This window comes from Barbatula barbatula (genome assembly GCF_947034865.1).
Source record: "Barbatula barbatula genome assembly, chromosome: 21".
NCBI lineage: Eukaryota > Metazoa > Chordata > Actinopteri > Cypriniformes > Nemacheilidae > Barbatula > Barbatula barbatula.
Window position 1 is genome coordinate 15,509,409 of NC_136784.1, and position 25,826 is coordinate 15,535,234.

Genomic DNA, 25,826 nt, shown 5'->3' on the forward strand with positions numbered 1-25,826 from the left:
GTGTCCCAGGAGCCTCTGAAAATGTTTCAGGGGGACCGCTGGCTGCTGCCTGAAGCTCCTCAGGCAGGTCAGCACCGACTGGGCACGCTCGGAAGAAAGACGTGCCAACATGGAGACAGAGTCGAGTTCCATACCGAGGAAAAGGATGCTCTGCACAGGGGAGAGCTTGCTCTTCTCTCGGTTGACCTGTAACCCCAAATGGTCTAGGTGCCGGAGCACCAGGTCCCTGTGTGCACACAACAGATCTCGCGAGTGCGCCAAGATGAGCCAGTCGTCGAGTCTGAGGGGAGTGAGGGCGGCCTCCACGACCTTCGTAAAGACTCGAGGAGACAGGGACAGACCAAATGGGAGGACGCGGTACTGATATGCCTGTCCCTCGAAAGCGAACCGTAGGAACGGCCGGTGACGAGGGAGGATGGACACATGGAAGTACGCGTCCTTCAGGTCGATCGCCATGAACCAATCCTGACGCCTGACGGACGTCAGAATGCGCTTCTGCGTTAGCATCCTGAACGGATGCTTGTGTAGGTGCTTGTTCAGGGTACGCAGGTCCAAGATGGGGCGCAGCCCGCCACTTTTCTTGGGGACAATGAAATACGGGCTGTAAAACCCGGAGTACATCTCGGCCAGAGGGACGAGCTCGACCGCCCCCTTCGCCAGAAGGGTAGCGACCTCGGCCCGAAGCACGGGAGCATCTACTCCCACTGATGTGAAGAGGATGCCCCGAAACTTGGGTGGGCGCTTGGCGAACTGAATCGCATAGCCGAGACGGATCGTTCGCTCTAGCCACCGTGCTGGTCTGGGAAGAGCCAACCAGGCTCCCAGGTACCGAGACAGGGGGACCAGAGGTTCGATCTGATTCATTGCCCCCGTGGGGGGTGGTTCGATGGCTGGCAGTACGGCTCCCTCGACGCGGGGGGGACCCCGGGGAGGAGAGCGGCTCTGCCGAGGTGCCTGTCGGGCGATATCGCGGCATACCGCACCGTCTGACTGAGGGTGCTGGTGGCCACTGAGAGTTATACCCAACCGTGTGTCTCGCCGAAACACAACGTGGGGTAGCCGAGCACCGTCCTGCGGAGGGTGAGAGTGGCTGTGAGAAAGACCCAGGGGGAGAGACAGCTCTTTTCGTGAGAATGTGGGCACCAGGCCCTGAAAAGGGCCCGGCTGGTGTTGCTGGGACGGGGCAGGCACCGTCCCAATCCGACCCTCCGGCGATGTAGTTGCCTGGGTCGGGCCCGGTGGACTCGATCTCCCTGGGTTCACCCCGTCAGGAACGCTTCTGCTTCCGCGGAGGTTGGTGACGGGATGGTGCTCTCCTCTTCGACGTCCTTCTCCGGGAGGCCGCCTGTGCAGGGGGCGCTGGGGCCGGAGTCTGAGTCGGAGAGGGGCGGGGCTGCTGGGAAGCAGACGCCGCGCGGGACCTCGACGGACGATAGGCGGCCGGGTCGCGGCGGGGCAGGATGTGTTTAATCGCCTCCGTCTGCTTCTTAACAGTCGAGAACTGCTGAGAGAAGTCCTCGACCGTATCACCAAACAGCCCACCCTGCGCGATGGGAGCGTCGAGAAAGCGAACCTTCTCAGCGTCCCGCATCTGCGCAAGGTTGAGCCAAAGGTGTCTCTCCTGGACCACCAGTGTGGACATCGTACGACCCAGGGCTCGCGCCGTCACCTTCGTCGCCCGGAGAGCGAGGTCAGTGGCAGTGCGGGGCTCCTGCATTAGCTCCGGGTCGGACTTTCCCTCGTGCAACTCCTTCAACGCCTTGGCCTGATGGACCTGCAGGATGGCCATGGCGTGAAGAGCCGAGGCAGCTTGACCCGCAGCGTTGTAAGCCTTCGACACCAGCGATGCCGAAAACTTACACGCCTTGGAAGGGAGCCTTGGTCGATCCCTCCAGGTGGCAGCTGTCTGCGGGCACAGGTGCACCGCGACTGCACGCTCCACCTGTGGGATGTCGACATAGCCCTTAGCTGCCCCGTCATCGAGGGAAGTCAGGGCGACCGAGCCAGTCTGACGTGCACGCGCCGAAAAGGGGGCGTTCCAAGTCCGACTGAGCTCCTCATGCACCTCCGGAAAAAATGGTACCGGGGCCGACCGTGGCTTAGAGTCACGGCCGGTCCCGAGATACCATGTATCCAACCGCGAGCGTTGGGGGAGAGGCGGTGCGGTGCACTGCAGCCCAATACTCGCGGCGGCCCGGGAAAGCATGGCTGACATCTCGACGTCCGCTTCATCCTGAGCTCGACCCCCCGGGGGAGGAAGCTCCAAGGACTCGTCGGGGTCGGATGCCAGGAGGTCGCCCTCCGATGCTGCGAGCGACATCTCATCGTCGTCACGCCCCGTGTCCGAGTGCGTGACGGAGGAACAAGGCGGCGTACCGCCTCTTCCGGGACGGTCAGACAAGCGAGGTGGGGCGTGAACGGTCCGCGAGCCGGTGGCTGACGGATTGAGGCTCACGGTAATTCCCAAATCACCCTCGGTGCTCGCCGAAGCGGACGGCAGGGCTGATGCCGCTGCTGCCGCAAAACGGGAAGCACTCGAGGTGGTGGCTGATTCTCGCAAGAACGCAGCCACCCGTGACCGCAATGTCTGAATCACCATCCGCCCGCAGTGCGGGCAAGATGTATCCACAAATGCCGCCTCAGCGTGCTGGAGTCCCAGACACCTGAGGCAGACATCGTGTCCGTCCCCTTCCTCGATGAGTGCGCCGCACCCACGAGCACAGCGGGACATGCCGCGCTGTAGAATGTCTTAAGCCCTGAAAAGGGCTCGCTCTTTAGAAAGATGCTTTGGCAGTTGCCGAGACGCCCAGGGGAAGTCACAGGAATCGGGACAGTCCGCTGCACCACGTCGTAAGACCAGCAACACGTAGAGATTGTCTGCAGAGTCGTCAGCATGAGATGCGAAGGCTCCGAAGAACAAAAGGTGAATGAATGCGGCACGCCGGCTCCCTTTTATACCCGGATATCCGGGGGCGGAGTCCGGCATGCAAATTTCATTCGCCAATTTTCATTGGCCTGTTCAAGTCAGTCAGAGAAGGTAGGTTCTCAAGTCAAACCCCATTCTGTCGACACAACGTCGAGAGACCGACAGAAAGGGAACAGTAAATATGCCGTTTTTACAGCTCAAATACAGCAAAAGAACATTATTCACATATTCACTTTTAAGCAACACAACAAGTTATATTTCTACATGTATTTAGGAAAAATGCCTAAAGCCTTGATTTTTATCACAGTTTTCTTCTGTCTTTTAACTTTGTCATTTTTGCACATTACTGTTGGATGACTTTATGTCACTCCTGAGGTTTGATTTTGTTGAAATTCAACAGACGCTGGACCAGAATGGCCACAATACTTGTATGTATTTGGCCATTTGCTGATGCACCGTTAAAAATGTTATACATTAAGCAAACTTTCCCCGCATCTTACTCGCATAGTATGTCTGTAGTCATATTCCTAGTAGAATAATAGTCTTCTGTTTAGGAATAGCATCTCAACATTTCCCCAAAGACAGTATCTGAATAGCAACTAGATGTTGATGACCTGTATATGTTCACGTTTTCCGAGGTCAGAAAGACGCAAATATTCAGAATGACATGTATTTGCACAGTACATTGAACTTAATTTCACCAGATCGAGTCAGATTTTTGTAAATATTAACACATGTAGAAAGTGTTAAACTATCATCTGAATCGCTTGCTTTATCGCTCTTCTAGTTCCGTTTGTGGCTGCTCGGACTCGGCTTCAGTTTGGCTTACGGCAGCATGTTCACAAAGATCTGGTGGGTCCACACTGTGTTCACAAAGAAAGACGAAAAGAAAGACAAGAGGAAGGTAAGTGGAAAAGATTGCCGTGTGTATTTGAGGTTAATTAAAGTTGTTTCGAGACAAATTATCTCTCCCTCAAAACCCCTCGCAGGAATAAACTCTACTGGCTTCCTGTCAAGCGCCTCCGGTACACCTTCAGAATGATCAATACATCATAGCAGGAATAATTATTCTCTATGAAGAATGTATCTCGTAAACCTCTCGGTTATCATCCTTGTATCTACATCTCACTTGCTTCCCTGCCTCATCAGGCTTTCCACCCGTCTCTCCGCCCGACCTCATAAAGATGGGTATCCCTTTGTCCTTGAGCATCCTCGAACAGCACATTCATCATCCAGCCCGACTCGATGAGCTCTCCGCACAGCACCGTGAGCCAGCAGTCACTCCATCAAGACAATCCCTGTCAGGCCCCGTCTGCCGGCACACAAACACGCTGCCAAAAACAACCACGATAACTAGACAAAGACTCCGAGAGGGCCGTAATGAGAGATGAGAAAGGTATTTTCGGGGATAAGTAGAAAATGCCTATTATTCAGTATTCATGAGCGTCAGTCTGGCAGTGGAGAGGAGGTTGTCAAACGCGAGCGCTATGCGGCGTATCCTCTTCGTCTTTATGCGTACAGAAAAGATTTGAAGCTTGAGAGAAGCTGGTTTGCACAACGGGGCTGTGAATGTGCCGCTTTGTCTCTTTTACGTTTGCTGGGGCATCAATGTAACAAAGTCTTGTTTGAAATGAAAATCAAAAGCGACCGCAAACCGAGCTTCAGTGAGTTTGTTGTTATTTGAAGTGGGTTTGTCAGGGATACAAAAGGGAAAGATTGGAATAAAGATCAGATTTGGCATTTATGCAACAGGAAAAGATGGAAGGAATTGGGACAAGCTCGCGCAAGAGGGATTCATGCTGGGATATTATTGTGTCGTGAAACAATATACATACAGTCTGTAAGTTCTGATCGAAACAAAATGTGGTGTGCTTTCAATTACCTGACTCGTCCCTCTTTTTTATTTTCAAAATCAAACATCTTGATAACGTTTATACAGGAAGATATTAAACTGGAATAAACAGTCCATTGAATGGACACAAAACCACCCAGACATTTTTTTGTGTTACACATAAGAAAGAGTCAAAGAGAATAGATCACTCAAAAATTTATATTTTTTTAGTAAACAAATGAGATTTAAAGGGGCATTATGTAATTTTTGCCACTAGAGGTCGCATATTCAAACAATAACAAGGGAGTTTTTATTTGAATTCAAATTGATTTGTATAGCGCTTTTCGAGAGTTTGCATTGTTGCAGAGCAGCTTTTCATACAATTATTGAAGTTTGGTTAATGTAGTAAATAAAAAATGAAAATGAGAAAAGAATATTTATAAACAAGTATAGATGGTAATATTGCAATTTTCTCAATACGATGTTGACTGATTAAACTCAATGCAAGTACACTACACAAAACATCCTGTAAAAAAACGGTAACATTCCGGCAGCTGTTTTATTAATACCATGAATTTTACTTACGATTACGTTTTTCATGTTATTTTAAACCAGACTTGAAAATTTGGCAGTCTATTTCTGCAGTGTGACCTTTTTACCGTTACGTAATATTCCTTTAAAGTCTGGCTAGGCGTGAGTGTGATAAAATGATGAGACAATTTTCCATCTTTTACTTTTAAAGTATATTGATCAATATGCACCAGGCGAGCTTTTTTTGGAGCTCTGTTTAATACACATAATTTTTTTTGTTTTTTTTATAAAGAGATAGGTCGATATCATGTAATATACCGTGAACAGGGCTTAGCTCATTTTGAACCCGGAACATTTCTCGGCCGTAGAATATGAAAATGTTCTTTCATCCTCACTGTTGTGACGGTCTTTGAGCTTTACGAGCGAAGATTAACAATGCGAATCACTGAGAACATAAATGCTTTTTATGTTGCTTTTTAAATAAATGCTTTTTAAGTCCACACAAACACCATCCCCAGTACAAAAGAGTATTGATTTTACTGCAGTGTAATGGTCTCGACCGAAATCCATTAAAGACACTTTCCTTACATAAACCATAAAGAAAAGGCATCGTGTAGCAGATTGAATTGACATTCCGATAATGGTCCATTGTTTTCTCTCGAAGCTCTCTGCACTAATGCTCTTTACGATTCTATAAATCGCCTCATGCTTTTTTCATTCACTATCCTGGATGGAAAGTTGATTTGTTGGTCCTCTTCTATATTCCAGCAACACCTGGAGCCCTGGAAGCTCTCTGCCACCGTGGGGGTTCTGCTGGTTGTTGACATCCTGTCCCTCATGATTTGGCAGATCGTGGATCCCCTGCACATCACTGTGGAGGTACGTCCACAATTGGATTCGTGGTTTTGGCTTTAGGGTGCATACGAACTAAACATTGTATTGACTACATCTCCTTTTTTCTTTTCTGTCCCCTGCCTGTTATTTCTTTTATCTGAGCAGAAGTTCACTAAAGAAGCACCTAAAGGGGACGTGGATGAGTTGATCGAACCCTTGCTGCAGCACTGCAGTTCAGAGAAGATGAACACATGGCTCGGTAAAGACTGATCTGGATTTGACTTTGGTTTTGTTTACACTGCACTCGCTCCTGATTTGTTTTTCCAGTTCTGTCAAAAATAAATGTTCAGATGGGTGAGTCCAGGGTTTTTCTTATTGAGGTCCGGCGACCCCCACAGGGCCTAAAGAGGGTTTTAAGGGGTCCTCAAAAAATTGTAGCGAATAAAAAGGACAAAACGTCTACGATGACAACACAAGTGTCTCATGACATCACGGCGTTGGTGAAGGTCAAGTGTCACGAGCGACCTTGTCCAATTGGCGCAAAAAATACTTTTTTTACCTCATGCAGGACTTCAGCGTCAACCCAGAAAGAAAGTCCACTTTCTGAGTTTTGCATGCAGGCCGGCAGTAATGTAAGACGGTTATTTCTTTATTTGAGATTGTGGCTGATACGTCTACAGGCACAATGTGTAACGTTACGGGTTGATGTCTATGTGCTGTCGCCGCGCTGCATGCAGTTGTGTTTAATCGCGTGTCTGGTTTGCCCGGGGTTTATTAAAGATTTATGTTTGGGTGGTTAAGCTGCCGCCGTGCAGCTAGTTTCAAACAATAGATTGTGCTTTGGCTATAGTCATGCATATAACATGCGTTTATGTGTTTGTTTTTATGCTGTATCCTATCATCACACTGGCATCCTTCTGTATTCTCGGCAGCAACTCATTTTTGCATCCGTTATTTATTAACATTAAGCGGCTCGCCCATGGCACAGTCATAACTTCTGCACTGGCAAAAAAAATCACAGAACCCCTTGCTCAAAATACGTTCCCGCGGCTATGGGTCCTTGGCATCATGAAGTTTGATATCACCTGGTATAGTGCATACTGACTTTCGTTGCTATGGAAACTAGAGATTGCACGACTAGGGCTCAGTTTTTCTAGTTGACTTGCTTCCCAGAAAAGTAGTTGACTAGTCGGCAGGTCAGTGTTTGTTTACCTCATGTAAATGAGTCACCGTATGGCGTGCAGCATCAGCAGTCTCCGCCGCATTAACAGCGCGTCAGTGGAGAGATTGTCCGCACGGCTGAGATGATGTGGGTGGACAGCACAGCTCCGATGTCTGATGCATGTCGACTGTGTCGCCAGAAACAGTACAAATACAGTCGTGATATTTTTTTACGTTTCACATTGCTTTAGAAAAGTTTTTAAATATGCAACCGCCCAAAGGCACTCCACTTTTGCATAGTTCCATATATATTAGCATGCAAAATACATAGGCTACTGTACACATATCATGTGAACAGAGGCGTGTTCACGCTGCCTCTTTTAGGACTACAAACACAACAGGTCACCCTAATGATGGCAGAATGATCGACAAGTTCAGTCTCTGGTGCGACTGAAGCATCGATACGATGCTCCTGGCAAGTTCATTTGTTTTAGTGCTGAACTCACAAGAGGCATCAGACAAAAGGTCAACGACTACTGCTTGAGAATTTTATTTGTAAATTCATACATTCTTACTAGATAGCAGAATTGGACAGTCCCTAATGTTTTGTTCTCAACTACATTTTGAAAAATCTGTACATGTATCAGAATGTTTTTACTTTGAAAAATGTTCAATTTACTACATTATAAAGCATTAAATATCAAGAAGATATTTTGAAGAAAGTTGGTAACTGGCCCCCATTCACTTCTATTGTATGGACACAAAACCAATGCAAGTGAATGGGGTCCAGCTAACAACCTTCTTCAAAATCTCCTCTTTCGTGTTCTGTGGAAGAAAGAAAATCGTACAGGTATGAAATGACAAGAGGGTGAGTAAATGATGACGGAATGAAAATCTTTGTGTGAACTATCCCTTTAAGTACATTAAACGTGTACTTTCTTACATTTACTGAAGTATTTTTGCTTTCGTTTATTGTTGTCTTCGAAAGCCTTATGTCCAAATTCACAGTTTTTCAGGATTGATTAAGACACTTTATATTTTCAAGACCCAGTGACAAACATGAAGGTTGATTCATAATTATAATGATTTATGGCAAAAATATGGAGATACAAGGTTTCAGAGGGACAACTAAAATGTGGATGTCTGAACAAAGCTAATGAGAGTGTGTGAGAGTTAGGGGCGATTCACATTTCGTGTCTAAAGTTGAACTATTTCCATCTCAATGCGGCGCCGACGAGCCTTGAAAAATATGCGCATCACGACCGTGTCGCTCCCTATATGCGCGCGACTGCCGCGTGTCTACATTTAAAATAACAAGCTTGCGCTCGTAAAAAACGTGAAATCTGAACCGGCCCTTATTATGGTTTAATGAAAGATCCCAGTGGTTTTGACCTTCCGCTTGTCTTCTCACGTGTTTCCTTCATGTAAGTGTTTAACTAATTAAACAAATTAATTGCTTCCTTCATGAGACAAATTGGACCAGCATTGCTCTTCCAGTTACGGTCATAAAACCGGGTGTGGATTGCTCATCAGACAGCGTCCTTGAGACAGGGCCACAGCTGCCCACAAACAAAGTTGTCAAACTCTGAAATTGTGTTTTTCCGAGGTTTTTATATTAGAGTCGATGTGTGTATTTTCTCAATGCTCAAGTACTTTCTCCTGCGAAGAGACAATTATACTGTATGCAAGTCATTCGGAGACTCCCTTACCAGAAAGTATAAACACTGTAGGGGGAATTCATTTAGAATAAATCGTGCCCACTGTCTGAATAGTTTTAGGAAAAGCAATGATGCAACTCAGGTAACATTGCAAACAAACCGAAAAGGAATTATGTTGGACGCAGTTTGCAATTGCATTTTCCAATCTTGCAGATTTGGGTTAATTCAGAAAGAAATAAGCCCCTTCTGAGTGATACAAGACCCGTGTCCGGATCACACGGTTATTTCTGTGATAACAACCCGTTGCCTGTACATATCCCTTACTTAACACCTTATTGTAGTGTTATCAACGTGTCTTTAAATAACATATATGACATTATACTTACAATTCCCTGTTTGTGGCATTTGAACGTTGCTTCATACCTTAAAGCCAAAAGTCTATAAAAAATCTCATTTGATCTGGTTCTCCAAAGAATGATGGTGAGTTATATTATTATTCTAGGCTGGTGCCGCTAAAAGAGCAAAAATGACACACTGCAGCTTTAAATATGCCTAAGGTCATACATTTCCTTTTTGTTATTATAAGGCATTTGAATCTGGATCACTAAGCTTTCTCTGTTTTTGAAACTGTCTTGTATCTCTGTTTCGTCTTCTAGGAGTCGTGTATGGCTACAAGGGCTTGCTTCTGCTTCTGGGTATTTTCCTGGCGTACGAAACCAAATCCGTGTCCACTGAAAAAATAAACGACCACCGCGCCGTCGGAATGGCCATCTACAATGTCTCGGTGAGTGTGTTTATCTCTTTAAACACCTCCCTCCGGATATTTTAAAGAGCGCCCCGGGTGACATTTCAAATGTCAGTATGTCAGTCGTCGTCCAATTAAAACGGCTCTTCAGGTAAAACTATTCAGCTGAAATGACTAACATGGCTCTGGAGCGGTCATTTTTCCTTTCGTGGTTGGAGTTGGTCTGTGTGAATCGGCCGCGGTGTCCGTCTGGAACTGGAACTCAGTCGTGAGCAGCCAGAACACGCCCGAAACTCCTCGGTGTGGGCTCTGCTAGTTTTGATGGAAGTGTCTGAGCCTGCCATCTCAAATGTTGCCCGGGGACGCAGAGCTTTCCAGAGGATGGAGAGAAGGGAAAGTAGAGCGTTTTCCCTCATCACCGGGAATAAACTTGCACGTCAGTTTGACAGGACTCGAGCTCTAAAGTAGTTAGAAAACTGGTCCCTTGGTAATGCTCAAAGTTGTTTGCTTTTGCACAACATCTTGTCTGTTTGATTTCAGCGTCTCGGCGGGGTCCAGAGGCTCACGGGTTACGCCGCGTGCGCCACAATTATAATACACTCGATGTGAAGAGTAAATACGCAAAAATCGAAATATCATTTTGCATGAAGGCTTCGGTTTTGTTCTTTTTGGCTAAGCACGAATGGAAATAAAGTTTTTGTCGGTCAGTCAATTCATTGTCGGCTTTTAATTCAGAACAGTATGTTTCGCTTGATTTCTGCCTCTGAGGATTAACCATTATACAGTGAACCCAATTTGAGCTCCGACTGAAGAAAAGACTTTTAGATCAGCAAGGGGCCAACTTTCGCATTTTAATCTTTATGCTTTCATATCTTCCATGTTGCAGAGTCCGCAGCTCTCAGCGAAAGCCCGTTCTGTTAAAGAAATGATTTCAGATGCCATCTGCCATGTCATTATGGACTCCATCACTTTTTAGGATATGCTCGCAGAACAATAAGGAATGATAAACGCTCACCTATTCATGGGGCGGATAAGATTGATTGAATTCGCACTTTTGAGGGCTGGTTCGACTCTCTCGTGGACAGATTTTTAAAATAAGCTCAAATTGGGTCACGACACGCGCAATGCATTAGCATTTGATATTATGTGACATTTAAGATTTTTATGATGCCCTAGTCCTTCCAATACTGTATGACATCGTTGGCAAAATGATGTATTTTGAGCTTGACAGCATCCTTCCCCATTCACTTTCACTGCACCAAAAACAGCCATGACATCATTTAAAAAAACAGTGATGCAGTTTTGTTACGATGAGGGGGGAAATGATGACAGAATTCTCATTTTTGGGCATTAACTGATTTTTAAGTGAGTCAGATGGAGCAATAAACTACAGGGGCATTCAGCAGCGATTGCCTGCGTACATTGGTCAGCACTGTAAACGCCGGCACAGGTGTCCATCCTGGACTAAAGCTGTGCAGATTTAGGCACGGTGTGATTCAGATCTGCCTCTCTGCTCATTTGCCCAGCAGACTGCACTGATTTACAGAGAATGCTTTGCACTTTTTTACGTCCAAATAACCCTGCAAAGAAAAATCACCTCTGTAAATGCCATCCTGTGTTTCTTTTTTGCTGTCTTTGCTGGGTTTTAGTGGTTTTGAGCAAGATGACTGACTGTTGATCGAAATTTATTGATTCATGTGTCTTTCTAGCTTGACGTTTGCGTTTTCTCAATTCTTCAAATTAGTTTTCCTCGCTGACAGAGTACAGTAGACACAAACGTGTATTAAAATACCATAAAAATATAATATAATATAGTTTGAACTTTAATTTGATGGGATTGGAGAAGGAAGAGATCCAATCTGTGAAAACCCAGCTTAAAGCCACAATATGGAATAATTTTTTATGAAATATCCAAAAATCACTTGCACATTGTGATATATTTAATGCACTCGTGTACTTACACTATCTAGCGGTCCAAATGTACATATTGTGGCTTTAAGTCATTTTTGGTGATTTACGGTTTTCTTCATCCAAAATAATGTAAGGTTCTTAGAAGTCTGCTCTGTGGCTTTAAGGGAATGAACTCCTAATAGAAGTCTAATAATTCATATCTGTAAATAAAAACAACTACTGACAACATACAAACAACAAATGTTAAACAGAAAACAAATTGACAATTGCCTTTCCAAGCAATTCATACCAGAACTACTTCTATCTTTAAACAAATTCCCAATAAGAAGTTGATCATAGCAAAATGCGACCCTGCTTGTGAAAACCCAGCAACAGTATTTTTGTTTTCTACATATAATCATCCTACAGAATATTCTGTGAATATATAACAACATTATCTTTCAATATCAGTGCCATTTTAAAGATTGAAATCTTGGTGAAATTATTGCTTGAATTCGAGGCATCGGATCCGGTCCAAATGAAGATGACTGGCCTAGAAACATGCATGTCACTTAGAGTACCTCAGTGAGGCTTTTTACATCGTTCTTCCAATTTTATATAAAACCACGTACAGTGTTACGTATATCGAAGCTCTAAATAAAGTTACCAACCGACATGTAGCCAGAGCACTTTTTTCTTGCATTTGTTACTTGATGAGCAATTTGGGCCCTGAGTTTTGATTTTAAACTATGTTCAAAGCCAATGTAAACCACATTATTACATTTACGTACCAAGTTGCTTTGCATCCGAAGAAGCCCACAATTGGCATAATGATAAACTACATTACACACTTTTAAACAGTTTTTTCTCTCTCTTTCAGGTCTTGTGCATGATCACCGCTCCAGTCACGATGATCCTGTCGTCCAAACAGGACGCCTCATTCGCCTTCGCCTCGCTGGCCATAATCTTCTCCGTCTACATCACGCTAGTTGTGCTTTTCGTTCCCAAGGTACCTCAGACGATCATTATCTATCTATATGTCTCTATGGGTGCGTGCGGAATTGTGCACAGTATGCAAATTGTTCTGAATGCAGTCAATGCATAAATGACCACGTGCATACGTACTTGTGACTCCTCCTTTTTACTTCCTACTGAGTGAGCGCTTTAACAAAAGCATTGAAACTTTTGATGCCCCTTACCCGTCAAACTTTGGCAAATCTAATACTTTTTCTCAGAGCAACATACTGACGTTACTGTATGTCACAAGAATGCAACAAAGTGCTGTTAAAATGTATATCTAGGGTAATACACACGTTTTCACATAGAATTTGAATATAAACATACATGTATATAGAGTTTCTTGCAAAAACATGTTTTTTTTTTTGCTTTATCATGTTTTTATTTGTGTTATTGCTGTATTTTCTTAGATGTTATTACCTAATGAAAACAACCTAACTGTAGTTTGATTAATGTAACTTGGAATGTACACGTAAAAAATAACTAGATTTTTTATTTAAAGAAACAGTAATCGTTTTTTGCATATGAACTCTTTGTATATATCATTCAAATCTTTAGGGACACTTACTTTCTTACTAATATTTAGCTTTATTATTATTAATATTTTATCGTTTTTTAACAAATGTAAACTCATCAAAACTATGAAAATAATAACACAAATGTAATTTATTGACTAAACTAATTCCAGAATAAAATCTAGCATCTTCAGTGCACTCGGAAGAATTCAGAAATGTTCTCTTGGCATTTTAAAATAATGTTTTAAAAACATTCAAAAAACAATCAACACAATTTATTTTGTAATGAAAGTTATTTTGTGTTTTAGAAGGAATTCATGCAGGTTTGGAATGACACAAAGATGAGTAAATGATGAATCTTCACTTTTGGCTAAACTATCCCTCAGGAGCCCAAGATTACAATCACTCCCTAGACTTACATGTAGATCTAACATGTGACACTGGACCACAAAACCAGTTTTCGGTAGCACAGGAATACATTGTATTGGTTAACTTTGATGCCAAAGACGATTGGGTTATTAAATAAACATCATGTTCCATGAAGATATTTTGTACATTTCCAACCGTAAATATATAAAAACTTTATTTTTGTGAATGGATGCAGCAAAATCACTTATAAAAATTACCATGAAACACGGCTACAAACTACACTCGCTGCTAAACTATGGTTTGGGTTCATCTACTCTCCACAACGTCATTACACCGGTAAGCCAATAGAGAGCGTTAAAACAAACCGGTTTCTTCGCCACCTCCAGATTCCAAAGTTTTAAATAGTTATCTCAGCCAAATGTTGTCCTGTCCTAACAAACCATACATAAATTGAAAGCTTTCAGATGATGTGTTAATATCCATAAAAAAAGTTGACCTATGAGACAGGATTGGTGCAGGGTCACAAATAAGTGTTAAATATATATTATTATAATGTTGTCATGATGAATTCTTCGGATACCGTGACAGGTTAAAAGTATGTATGTACAAGGGTGAAAAAACCTCCATCGGGGGATCAGAATTCTAAAGGGAACACTATTGTGTTTATATCTACAGATGAGGAGACTGATCACTCGTGGTGAATGGCAGTCAGACCAGCAGGAGACCATGAAGACCGGATCATCTACAAACAACAACGATGAAGAGAAATCCCGTCAGCTAGAGAGAGAAAACAAGGAGCTACAGAAGATCATCCAAGAGGTTCGGTGTCACATTCATGTTCATGTGATAACGCTTACATTCCCTTTCTTAGTAGTTAAACATCTGCATTGATATGCATCATATTTTAGCTTCATTCAGCTTTTTGTTTCCTCTTGACAGAAAGAGGAACGAGTATCGGAGCTCCGAAACCAGCTGTCAGAAAGACAGGCCCTGCGCTCCAGGAGACGCCCGTCATCGGCCAATCAGAACCACAGCTCGCCTCCTCTTCCAACAACTCAGAACAATCCCAAATCCCTACTTCCCCCGCCGGGATACCCCCTTCCTGCTTCTGACAACCACTCCCTCCCTCCTACCTTCTCAAACTCATCCGTCCTGTACCAGCCCGAGGGCAAGATAAACCGCAACAACTGTCACCCCAGCCGACTGCAGCTCCTCTACAAGTGAGCTCGGGGATATCAAGAGGAACCCGAGCGGGGCCAAGCCAAGTGCTAAAGTGGAGACGCCACTTTACACAAAAGTTGCCCTTTTTCTACACAACGGACTGCTTTTGTTTCTTTGATCTTTTTGTTTTCGGCACGGGAGGTTATGTTGTTGACTAGTCTTGAGAATCTGTTGTCGATTGCATCATTCGATGTGTCACCACGTTTGAAAGCCACACATCCCGTCAGAACCGCTAGATCGGTCAAATGACTAATCCTCAGCTGTTTCGACTACTGAAAATTGCGTACGAGGAATGACTTGCAGAAAAACGTCCTCACAGAACCGGTTTAAATAATAGTGGATTTGATGGGTTAACATCAACTTTAATAGGTAAATAAAGCTCATTACTTCTCATTGCTTCTTCCCAGCAGCTAGTAACATTTGTCGTCGTCTGAACTTCGAGGTAAATGACCTCATGATACAAAGGAAGACATAAAGCATCTACTAAAGAAAACCTCAGTACTTACTTGTACATCTTCTAAAAACATGGACGTTTATCATCTGAAGTATATGTAGGATGCCAGAAGTCCCATGCGATGGTACATAAACCATCAAAACAAAGTTAAGAACCAAAATCTCCAGGCCTTATGCAGTATTAACGTGACATGGAGACCAGCACAATTGTTTTTGTCACAAATATAGCAATGTTACATTTACAAATTCCCTCGCAAAAAGTTGAAGACTGTGCCAATATAATCATACATTGCAGAAAAAATAAATTCTCATGATATTGCGTACATACAAGATATTTCAATTTGATTTTATTGATACTTTTCGTTGCAACTTCTTTTCTATTCGTGTGCTTTCCTATTTACACGATTTGCTTAGCGCTTACAGTTATGAGACAGTCGGCGACAACCAGCTTTAGTTCATTTACAGGACAAGCTGGATGCTTTTATACAAAGTGACTTAAAGTGAAAGTTTACATTTTATCCTTGTGTTTTCCCTAAGAATCGAACCCTTGACCAAGTGTCATGCTCGAGTTGAACTTGCTAGGAAGGATTTTTCCTTTCTTTCATACAGTACGTGTCCTGTAATATCCTTTGGGTAATCTACAGTTGTTGCAATGTCACCATGACATCATCCGCATTGGCTGCTTGACGTGCAGCTGGCATTGTTGCGTAGATCGCTGTGACAAACCTATTTTATAAATCATGTTTTGAACTCACATCTCACTTTGTAGGGATCCTTGATTCTCTTATGTATTTATTTGGTGCTCCTGGCTTGCAGCATGACTGTGTGTTAATAGCCTAGATATTTAATAATGGTTATGTTTTTTTTTTCGTGTGAGTGCCATGTGATTCAGTATGGTGATCCAAAACGTCTCTACCAGTATTGAATAAAACCACACAGAATTATTTAAGTTGCCCAGTCAGATATCACTTTTCTTATTGCTCATAAAGAGATTTGACCGTAAGTGTAACTTTTGGCGCTTAACACATCCTACAGCATTTATGCTAAAGCCACGAATGCTAATACTATCCATACAGCCATCTTTATATGGGTGCAAAGAGTTATTTATTGCATTAAAAGACGCAGGTGCAATACGATTCATTACTCAAGCGCTCGTCCGTCACAGTACACACATTCATACACAAATGTTTCATCAACTGCTTTATATGGTCATCATCACACATCACTTCCTTTTATTGTCATGTTACCCTTTCATGTTTGGTTAAAAGTCCCAAGTACGTGGTTTCTGAATTGAGTCAAGGGAAACTCTTCACGTTATGTCATGAGACATTTATTATTATACCCACCTCCTGTTTGTTTTGTTTCATCTGTGTTCAATTTCATAATGAAAACTTTTGTTTCTATGTTTCTGTTTATATATCTTGCTATCCTCAAAAGGTGTACAGACGTTTCTTTGGTTCAGTTGGACTGTTGTTTCACCTCCCTTTGTCAGGTCAACCGAAGAGATAAAAAAACCAACATGGGGAAATTGAGAGTATCATCGGTCTATTCATAAGTGCTTAAGACATTGCACCATTTCTCATTATTGTAGAGAAGTGGATTTTACCTCACTGCCACTAGTTATTTTTTATTAAGGAAACACATGATATGCTTGGAATAGCATACTACGCTTAACATCTTTGCAGTATGTGTTACGTATACTGTATATATAGTATGCACTGGGTACTTTACATTGTGCTCAGTTGAATGTTCCAGTTAACTTGAAGAAACATTGTCTATATTTATCTAAAGTCAACGTGAACCGGAAGTTGCGATCGTTTTTACTTCCGTAATTTGACACATTTCCAAGTGAAACGAAATTTTGGATGACAAAAATTGTGGGCGTGCCATTCGTCTTTCTCTGCGATTTGACTGGATATATAAAAACAGCTGATGCATCTTTAAATGGAACTTGCAGCAGACTGACAGTTAAAGGGGAGGAGTTAACAGATGCTCCGCCCAAGCTGTCTAACATACGTCATATAAGATGGATAGTCATTCCAGGACGTGTGTGCATTTTCAGATTTTAACTGAAGTTTATGAGGTCACACGAATAAAAAAAAGAGAATGAACCACATTTATATGGTGTTAAAATAGACGCTGCAATATTTCATGAAAAAAAGGGATTGTTATTTTTTATTTCACTGGGACTTTAAATGTAAGACACAATTAACGTTATTAATTAATAAAACATTATAATTTGAATAATTTGAAAGGACTGCCAGTGACACATTTTTACTCAAACTGGGACTTGAAAGGGCCCAAAAACTGACCATTTATGAAATTAAGCATGCAATGCAATGAGGTCACGTGACATCAGTACAGTATTAATATGTTTAGTGTGGGAAAATGCATACACTTTACACATGCAGTACACTAGTATTCCATCTTGATCATAAACAGCTATTAAACTGCAGTATGATGTCATTGACTTCGTCTCATATAAGCTTGTGATTGGTTGAATGGTGCTCCTGTGATTTCCATAAGCGCTGACACAAGAAGACTCTCAGGAGTTTTTGGGGTGACCAACCCCAACGTGGTGTGTGTCATTTTACTGTAATAACATTTTATTGGTGATTTTTCGTCAAATGGTGGTGCAATAAAAATCATGATAGTGATGCCCATGCAGACGAAATGCACAACTGTTCTGTAAATTCTAAATGTACATGATAAATGTATTCTCTTGCACATAAAGTAAAAATATATACAGTCAAAGGTATTCGTATGTGGTAATGAAAATATATTTGTATTTGTACTACGATAGATTCTGTACACAATTGGACTGGTGTCAATGGTGAAATAAACACTATTGTTTTGTTACAATTTTTAAAACTGTTCCTCTATTTGGTGTTTGTGTGTGTGTGTGTGTGTGTGCGTGCGTGCGTGCGTGCGTGCGTGTGTGAGTGTGTGTTTTACACTACATTTGACAAGATCAACGAATAATAATAATGTTAACGCTTTACAAAATGGTATAAGGTTGTATAACGTTGGTTGATGCATTAGTAAATGCTGTCATAATTGTAACCCTACTGATTATTTTAGGTTAATTTAAACTAAAAAAATAAAAAAACACATTCACAGACACCAATAAAACATTAAACAAATCCATCATTGTAGCCCTGAAGTAAAAATGGAGTCACAACATGAGCAACTGAAGCTGTCATATACATTACAAAATACTTTAGGTTCATTGTTTAAACAATTTCCTTAGAAATAAAATATTAAACAATTCCACAATTTTTTTCTGAGAAATAAAAATAGTCATTGAGTTAAGAGTAAATTAATATATTAAATACGTATTTTGCTAATACTTGATAATAGATTTGATGAATCAAATTAACCACTTTAAGGGAGTATGGGATGAGCTGTACTATTGTTTACATTAGTTTACTTTTACTAGTATTTATGACATTCGTGTAGTACCATAGTCTTATACATAAAATGACCTAGTAACATTAAGAAACCACCTCCTTCAGAAAGAATTGATTATTCTGGATATGTGAAAAATGTGTATTAAATTAAAAACATTTATAAAAACCTTACAGTGCTTTTGTAAGGGTATTTCCTACATTTGAAAAGCAAAGCGCTGTATTTTTATTAGATTAGTTCAATATTAGAATAACATCTTGGCATTTGATCAACATGCGAACCCAATCAGAACAAAGAAAATGTTTAATATTATAAACAAAATTATACTTCATTCTAAATTTGAAATGTAAAAATTAAATAACATTGAATGGTTTGTTTATCAAACTTATGAAGAATGTGCTGTCTGTAGATTCTCTTTCAATGATTATGTAAACATGGCTAAACAGTCCATGTGGCAGTTTTAAAAAAAACATCTAGACAGTGACACCAAAGAAACACACACTGAGGCACCTGGAAATGAAGGCAAAATACACACAGCAAGATCCAGTCAAGGACACATTGGTGAGAAGGGAAGAACCCAAGTGCAAAACGAAATTCTTTTAGATATACACGAAACAAAAGACTTCCCACAATGGGGCAAAACAAGAAAACACAATAAGTAGACTAATAACTAATTACTCAAGACTAAATAATAAAACAATATCGGAAAAACCGGGCAAGAACTCCAACAGGTGCAGTTCTTCCAACAAGCCACAGTTGTTAGTGCCGCAAACACACAAACTTGAGCATCAGTAATACAAAATAATTCCACACAAGACAGCAAACACAAGGGCAATATATAGGGAGACTAACAAAGGATAATGAACAAGGCAGGTGTGGGGAATGAAACACTAATGGAAGCTATCGAGAAAACGAGCCAAAGACGAGACCGGAGAGAGCTCATATTAAGTCATGACAACAATAATATATCTTCCTCCAAACAAAACACAAGGTTCTGTCATGATTCTGCCACTATGTCAAGAAAAGCAAGACAAGATGGGACAGAACCATGACACATCTAATGAGTTTAGTGCTAATGGCAGCTTCATCACTGATATTCTCACTCAGCCGGCACTCATTCAATTCATATTGGTATGAACAGTTTAAAAGGATTGAATATAGCAATACAAAAGATGCCATATTTTGTAAAGCATGCAGTCATTTTCCTGAGGTACACACCGAGTTTACTATCACAAGAGACGGTTATTCGAAAATGAAATGCCTCTGACAGGCCTGTAACAAACAGTCTAGTAAATCGCACGCAGTTGGCTGACTTTTGACACAGGGAAAGCCATGCACCGCAAAGCGTGTTATATCAACCTACACGGTGATGCCATTTCATTTGAAGAGCGAAGTTAAGTGGATTGCATTTGACACAATAGGACAGAACACCGGTCTATCAATTTTTATATAGTGGACATAACGCTGGGTTTGGAGATCGTTTGAAACTGATAGATGGAGCAGCGGTCCCAGCGCTAAAAGATGCCGGACATGAACCACACGCGGTAAGTGAAACTGATGTCTGTGTTTTCTTGGCAAAGTGTGCGCACATGCTTAAGCTCCGCCTCCTCCCCCGCCCACACGTCGCATGTTTTCAGAAATAATCGTACAGCTGTATCTGTCTTTTATAAATGTGATCAAACTACAGACTGAAGGGTACGATACTATTCTGTAAGTACTCAAGATTAACGTGAGATATACAGAAACTGACTGAGTTAAGGCTGCTTTAAAAATTAATTAATTTACAGGCCCACCTATCATTTACTTGTATCCGCCTCTGCTTAGAGATGTTTATGATGAACTCTTTCTAATTATAGTAACGTCGTATTTGCTCCTCCACTATGGTTCATTTTAAGATAATGTAGGCCCTGGAGTTACCACAAAACCTTCCTGAGCGCCCCTGTACGTGCACAAGAGGGAGTTTCCCTCACACTGAAACCACACTTTCTGATAAGCATCACTGGAAACCGACTCATGGAGGGGCTAGCAGATGCATGACAAGTGAAAGCAGTTTCCCAGGACGATTTCCAAACAAATCGTACACAATGTATGATTCCACGCTTGGTTTGATGTTTGCATGAACAATGTTTTACATTGTAAACAATTTATTTCGTTTTCTGAGCTAACAAGCCATTGTTACAAAGTGGACGGAATTAGCTGATTCCGTCTTAAACTGTCAATGAGTTTACATTTGGAGCCCAACTTTATTTCAACAAACATAATCTTTAAGCCCTAAAATCTTGAATTCATGTGACAATCACGGTCAAGCAGATGCAATAAATGTCAAAAATATTTGGCATCTTACAACTATGTCAACGTTGACTTTCCATTTTCCTACTCCCGGTATTTCTTGGACTTGCTTCTACCTTTAATGAAGTTTGGTTACATTTCACAGAAGCGTTCACAGTGCAAATGCCCCAAAGAAGTGTTTCCCCTGCTCTTCTTTGACTTCTGTAAACATGCTGGGTCGGGTCATCACAGTAAACAATTTGTCTCAGGCATTCAATCGAAAAGCTGCACCAAAGTAAATTGTGCTGTACCACGACCGTTCATTGTCGGGCACCTGAACACAAGCGGAAAGCAAATCGCTGAAGAGCGGAACAGAGTCGTCATTCAAAGCAGGATTCAAATCAGAACTTAAACCAGAATAGCACTTCACTTCATGGCTCACATTTATGATCTCTTCAGGAATAGACTTTCAGGTGACGCGGAATGACACCTGACTGCAGACGAAGTATATACCATCATTCGGAATGATGATTTTATTTTGAATATCAACATGAATACCAACCCAAGGTGTACAATGCAAGTCGAAACGTTATGTGGCCCAAACGTAACTTTCGGTGGACCTCCGCAAAGAATCAATAGCTGTTGAGTAGTTTTAACTAAATTTAATACAACTAATATTCATTAAAAATGTATTATGAGTATTAATTAGATATAAAATAAATTGTTAAGACCAATAAGACTGGACTGGACTTTGGGCCAGGCGTGTGCGTCCGATGAAACCGTCTATAGATACACTTTTGTAGATGCCAATAATTCAATATCATTCATGGTTGTCAGCTACGGTTTGCTGTGGGGCTCTAGTGGACCCAAAACATTGTTCAGTTTTTAAATCAATGCAGAATTCAAAATTGATATATATAAGTACTAAAAATATCAATGAAATGGGTGAAACAACATGTTTGTGATTGAAATAAACAAATGTTTGCATCAATTTTTTTGTTTACACCACAGACAGGTATAGGCTAACACGAACATCACACAAGGGTTAAGTGTGTGTGGCTTTAGTATCCGAATGCATTCTGGAGTGCCGGGACCTCATTTATATATTATGCGTATGCTCGGATATGACACAAAAATCCGCCGGAACGTATATATTTATAAAAACGGTCTTTTGCATGGAAAAGGGCTTAGATGTACGCACTTTTGCTTTCATTTTTTATATACAGATCTGGGCATTGACAGGTGCCTTTCTATATATCAATGACATTTATTAGACGTTGTTAAAAGGTGGAGATATGAAACGGTTTCGCTGCGTACAATATCAAGATCATTTGTGGTCTATAGATTTCACATCTGATAGAGAGGCGCACACACGTTCGTACTATGAATCACACATATGCACTTTGATGAAATGATCGTAAAATCGAATTTAGGACGGTTTCTACGTTCTATTTTATAAATGAGGGACAGCTTTACTAACCTTGAGTTTTATTTCATCCATTAACTTGGATCCTAATATCTGTACATAAACAGTATTTTTGGTTTTGTTTGTAAAATGTATTTGCATGCAAATTTCAACATCATATTCAACTATAGAATTGTAGTGTGTCATAGCATGTTGTAATTCAGTTGATCGGCTACGTTGTACTTTATTCACCTGGTCAGTCTCTTCCATAAATATAAAGTTTATACGAGTGATATAAATGTACAATTTAACCCAAACTATGCGTCTGCTCTGCTGTTCCAGTGCCACAAACTGTGTATGAGTAACATGTTTTAGACACCTGCTCGCAACATATGCCTCAGATGTAAAAGGCCCCCCTTAACGCAGAAGGCTTTAGTGCTTTGGTAGGTTGGCCTGCAATAACTGGCCCTGCGACATTTGCTCTTTCAAAGCAGAAAATAATGTGAAGATCACAGATGCAGATGCAATACATGTCAGGCATCATACAACTACATCGTTTACACAAGTGGCAGACGCTTTTATCCAAAGCGACTTACTTTGAATTAGACTATACATTTGTTTCCTAGTATGTGCATCCCTGGGTTCGAACCCATGACCTTTGGGTTGCTAGCACATGCTCCAACCACTGAATTTCTAAACATGCCTTGGTCAGTCTCTTCAAATCAAACAAGGAACTTGCAATGAATGTGGTCAATTTTGAGTGCATGTTAAAGAAAAAACGAAGTTTGCAAGTGAAGTTGTATTGTAAAGTTTATAGTAGCAGTGCACAGTTCAACATACATTAAATATGACTGAAAATAAATTAATAAATAGTTAAATAAATAAATACATTTATTATAATTAAATAACAATCATTTCAATAATAAAATACTTCTATATAAAATTAGATCTATTGTATTGCATTAATTCAGAATTCACAACCCCAATTACCAAATATATATTTTCCCCCAATGAGCACATTTCTATTTCTATCGAAAGACCCATGAGTTTCAATAGCGTCAGTTTTTGACCTATAGGTCACTTTTCTTGTTTTGGAAGTTCAGGCATGAAGCGTCCCGACTTCCTTCTACTTCTCCTGAAGTTTGGTTACATTTCACTGTGTCGTTCACACTGCAAATGCCCCAAAGAAGTTTTTCCCCTGGGCATCGTCGATGTGTGTAAACTTGCTGGGTCGGGTCATCACAGTAAACAATCTGTCTCCAGCATTCAATCGAAAAGCTGCACCAAAGTAAATTGTGCTGTACCACGACCGTTCACTGTCGGGCACCTGAACACACGCGGAACGCAAAGCGCTGAAGAGCGGAACAGAGTCGTCATTCGAACTAGAATACGAATCAGAATGGCGCAGCACTTCGTTGCTCACATTTATAATCTCCTGGTCCTCTTCAGGAATCGACTTGCAGGTGACGCGGAAAGACACCTGACTGTAGACGAAGTATATTCCATCATTGGGAATGATGATCTCATTTTTCACTAATTTCAGGCCACCTTCAAAGAACGCCTGATCCTGGTTGTCTTTCCACTCCAGGGAGCGTCCTTTAAAATCTCCCGCTGAAGGAAAATTCAGAAAACATGGTTAATATGAATACCAACTGGAGACAAGTCACATATCCGTCTACCACATGCCCAACAATTTTGAATAGAACAACTTGTTCCAGATTATAACCTTACAGCTGGTCCTCCACACGATGATGAAATGTTTGAATGTCACTGTATTCAATATCTGAGCAGCAAAGTATTTACGTCCTTTTATTACTTATGGTTTTTAATGAATACAGCCATAAAAACGTGTGTTTCTTTTTAAATCCGTTCATTTCAGTTATGAAAAGGAGCTATTTTTACAAACACTTTTAATTTACAGAGTACCTTAGAATCCTAAATGTCTTAAATCTGTAAATGAATTGTATTGAAAGCCGTACTTTGCCTCGTGCAACTTTCAAATATGTTACTATAAATTGAAAATATAGGTTTTGTTAATATTCAAATAACACAGAACTGAATGAATATTTAATAAAAGATCAATTACATCAATCAATTTTTTTAAACAATATATTAATTGATGAATAATAAACATTTATTTTCATTTTTGAAAACGTTTGTTGTTTTGTCTGTCTTGTTAAATGTAAATGTGTGCAAATATCAACATCTTATTAACACCGAGGGATAGAAAGCATATTATAATCCGGCTGATCGGTTAACAATTACATCTGGTCAGTCCCTTCCCTAAACGTATGGCTTATACGAGTGGTGAACTTCATAGTGGTTCTAGCCTGGTGCTCTTGCTCCTTTTTTCATTAGTACTGTTCCAATGCCTTTTAAACAGAGTATTATTAACATGTTTTAGACTTACCTGTTAAATGTATGGCATCCTTTACAGTGTTATTTGCATTCTGTGGAACTGCCCTCAACATATGCCTCAGATCTGATGGGTAAAGACAAAGACACATTTTGTAAGATTACTTTTGTTTCTCACCGAAAGAGCGAAGAGGATCTGAAACTGCTGGTTTTAACTCACCGCTTCCGTCATCCTGACTGTGCGAAGACTAGAGAAGAAAAGCAAACAATTACACAGCTAATCATTTACTCCGAATGCAGAACTATATGTGTGAAATCCAACTGCAGCTGTGTTGGTCGAGGAACCGTGAAACTTTACCTTGTTGAATGTGAAGCAGACTGCAGCGGCGGCACAAAGGGCCACAGTCAAGAGCGTACCACATATCCTCCAGATGCCCGACTTTGAAGATCCAGATCTCCTCCCCCGTGATAAGGGCTGTTCGATATCTATCAGTACCTCACTTTCATGTCCCATCATGGTTGTGCTATGTGTTGTAGTCCTTAAAAAGATCTGTTTAAACTGGTAAATAGAATGTTGGGTACGTATTATGTCAGTAATACCCTCTTATGTATCCTCAACGCAGAGTGCTTTGCTAGGTTGGTCTGCAATAAATGGCTCTTCATTGCAACATTTGCTCTTTTTAAAGAAAACGCCTGGCGGAAACTCCAGTGATGTCAATAGAACAAGTGAGTATGAGAGTGAGATACATCACAATCACACACAACCACCCACACGCTCACACGCACACAAACCACAGCCTGCATACCAGCAATATCTATCTATCTATACATCCATCCATCCATCCATCCATCCATCCAACCATCCAGCCATCCAACCATCCATCCATCCATCCATCCAATTTCATGGCCATTACATTTCGAACATGTTTGGTAAAATTATTATTTTTTGGCTCAAAACGGGACCTGCGGTCAAACATGGTGGTACAGGTGTATTGGATTGGGGGGGTTTAAAGACAAGTTGGAGACTCATTCCAGGTGGAAGAAATATTGAATCAACATGGCTACCATATTTCAGCAGCTTACAATCCCATCCGGAGCCAACTTCACCACCACACAACAAGACAATGACTTGAAACATACAGTACATCCAAGCTCAGCAAGTGTTATTTAGAGAGCAAACAGCTGGCTGGAGTCATTTTTGGAGTATTTTGATGAAATGGCCTGTCAAGCCACCAGACT

The 25,826-nt window shown here is 41.3% G+C and overlaps 2 protein-coding genes across 2 annotated transcripts in view; one reads left to right on the forward strand and one right to left on the reverse strand.

Moving 5' to 3' along the window:
* The window catches only part of gabbr1b (gamma-aminobutyric acid (GABA) B receptor, 1b), a 93,967-nt gene extending 75,949 nt beyond the window's left edge, over positions 1-18,018 (forward strand). The window contains exons 18-24 of the mRNA XM_079484079.1: positions 3,714-3,830; positions 6,057-6,167; positions 6,288-6,381; positions 9,598-9,725; positions 12,457-12,585; positions 14,153-14,296; positions 14,417-18,018. Of these exons, the coding sequence (XP_079340205.1) occupies positions 3,714-3,830; positions 6,057-6,167; positions 6,288-6,381; positions 9,598-9,725; positions 12,457-12,585; positions 14,153-14,296; positions 14,417-14,701 (1,008 nt within the window). The 3' untranslated portion in view covers positions 14,702-18,018. The remainder of the gene's footprint in view (positions 1-3,713; positions 3,831-6,056; positions 6,168-6,287; positions 6,382-9,597; positions 9,726-12,456; positions 12,586-14,152; positions 14,297-14,416) is intronic.
* Positions 18,019-23,392: 5,374 nt separating this feature from the next.
* On the reverse strand, positions 23,393-25,101 carry tnfa (tumor necrosis factor a (TNF superfamily, member 2); the record flags this gene model as incomplete). The annotated part of the gene is made up of 4 exons (XM_079485078.1): positions 23,393-23,843; positions 24,643-24,750; positions 24,808-24,835; positions 24,946-25,101. The coding sequence occupies 4 exons, from the start codon at positions 25,099-25,101 to the stop codon at positions 23,398-23,400; spliced, it is 738 nt and encodes a 245-aa protein (XP_079341204.1). The 3' UTR covers positions 23,393-23,397.
* Positions 25,102-25,826: the final 725 nt, after the last annotated feature.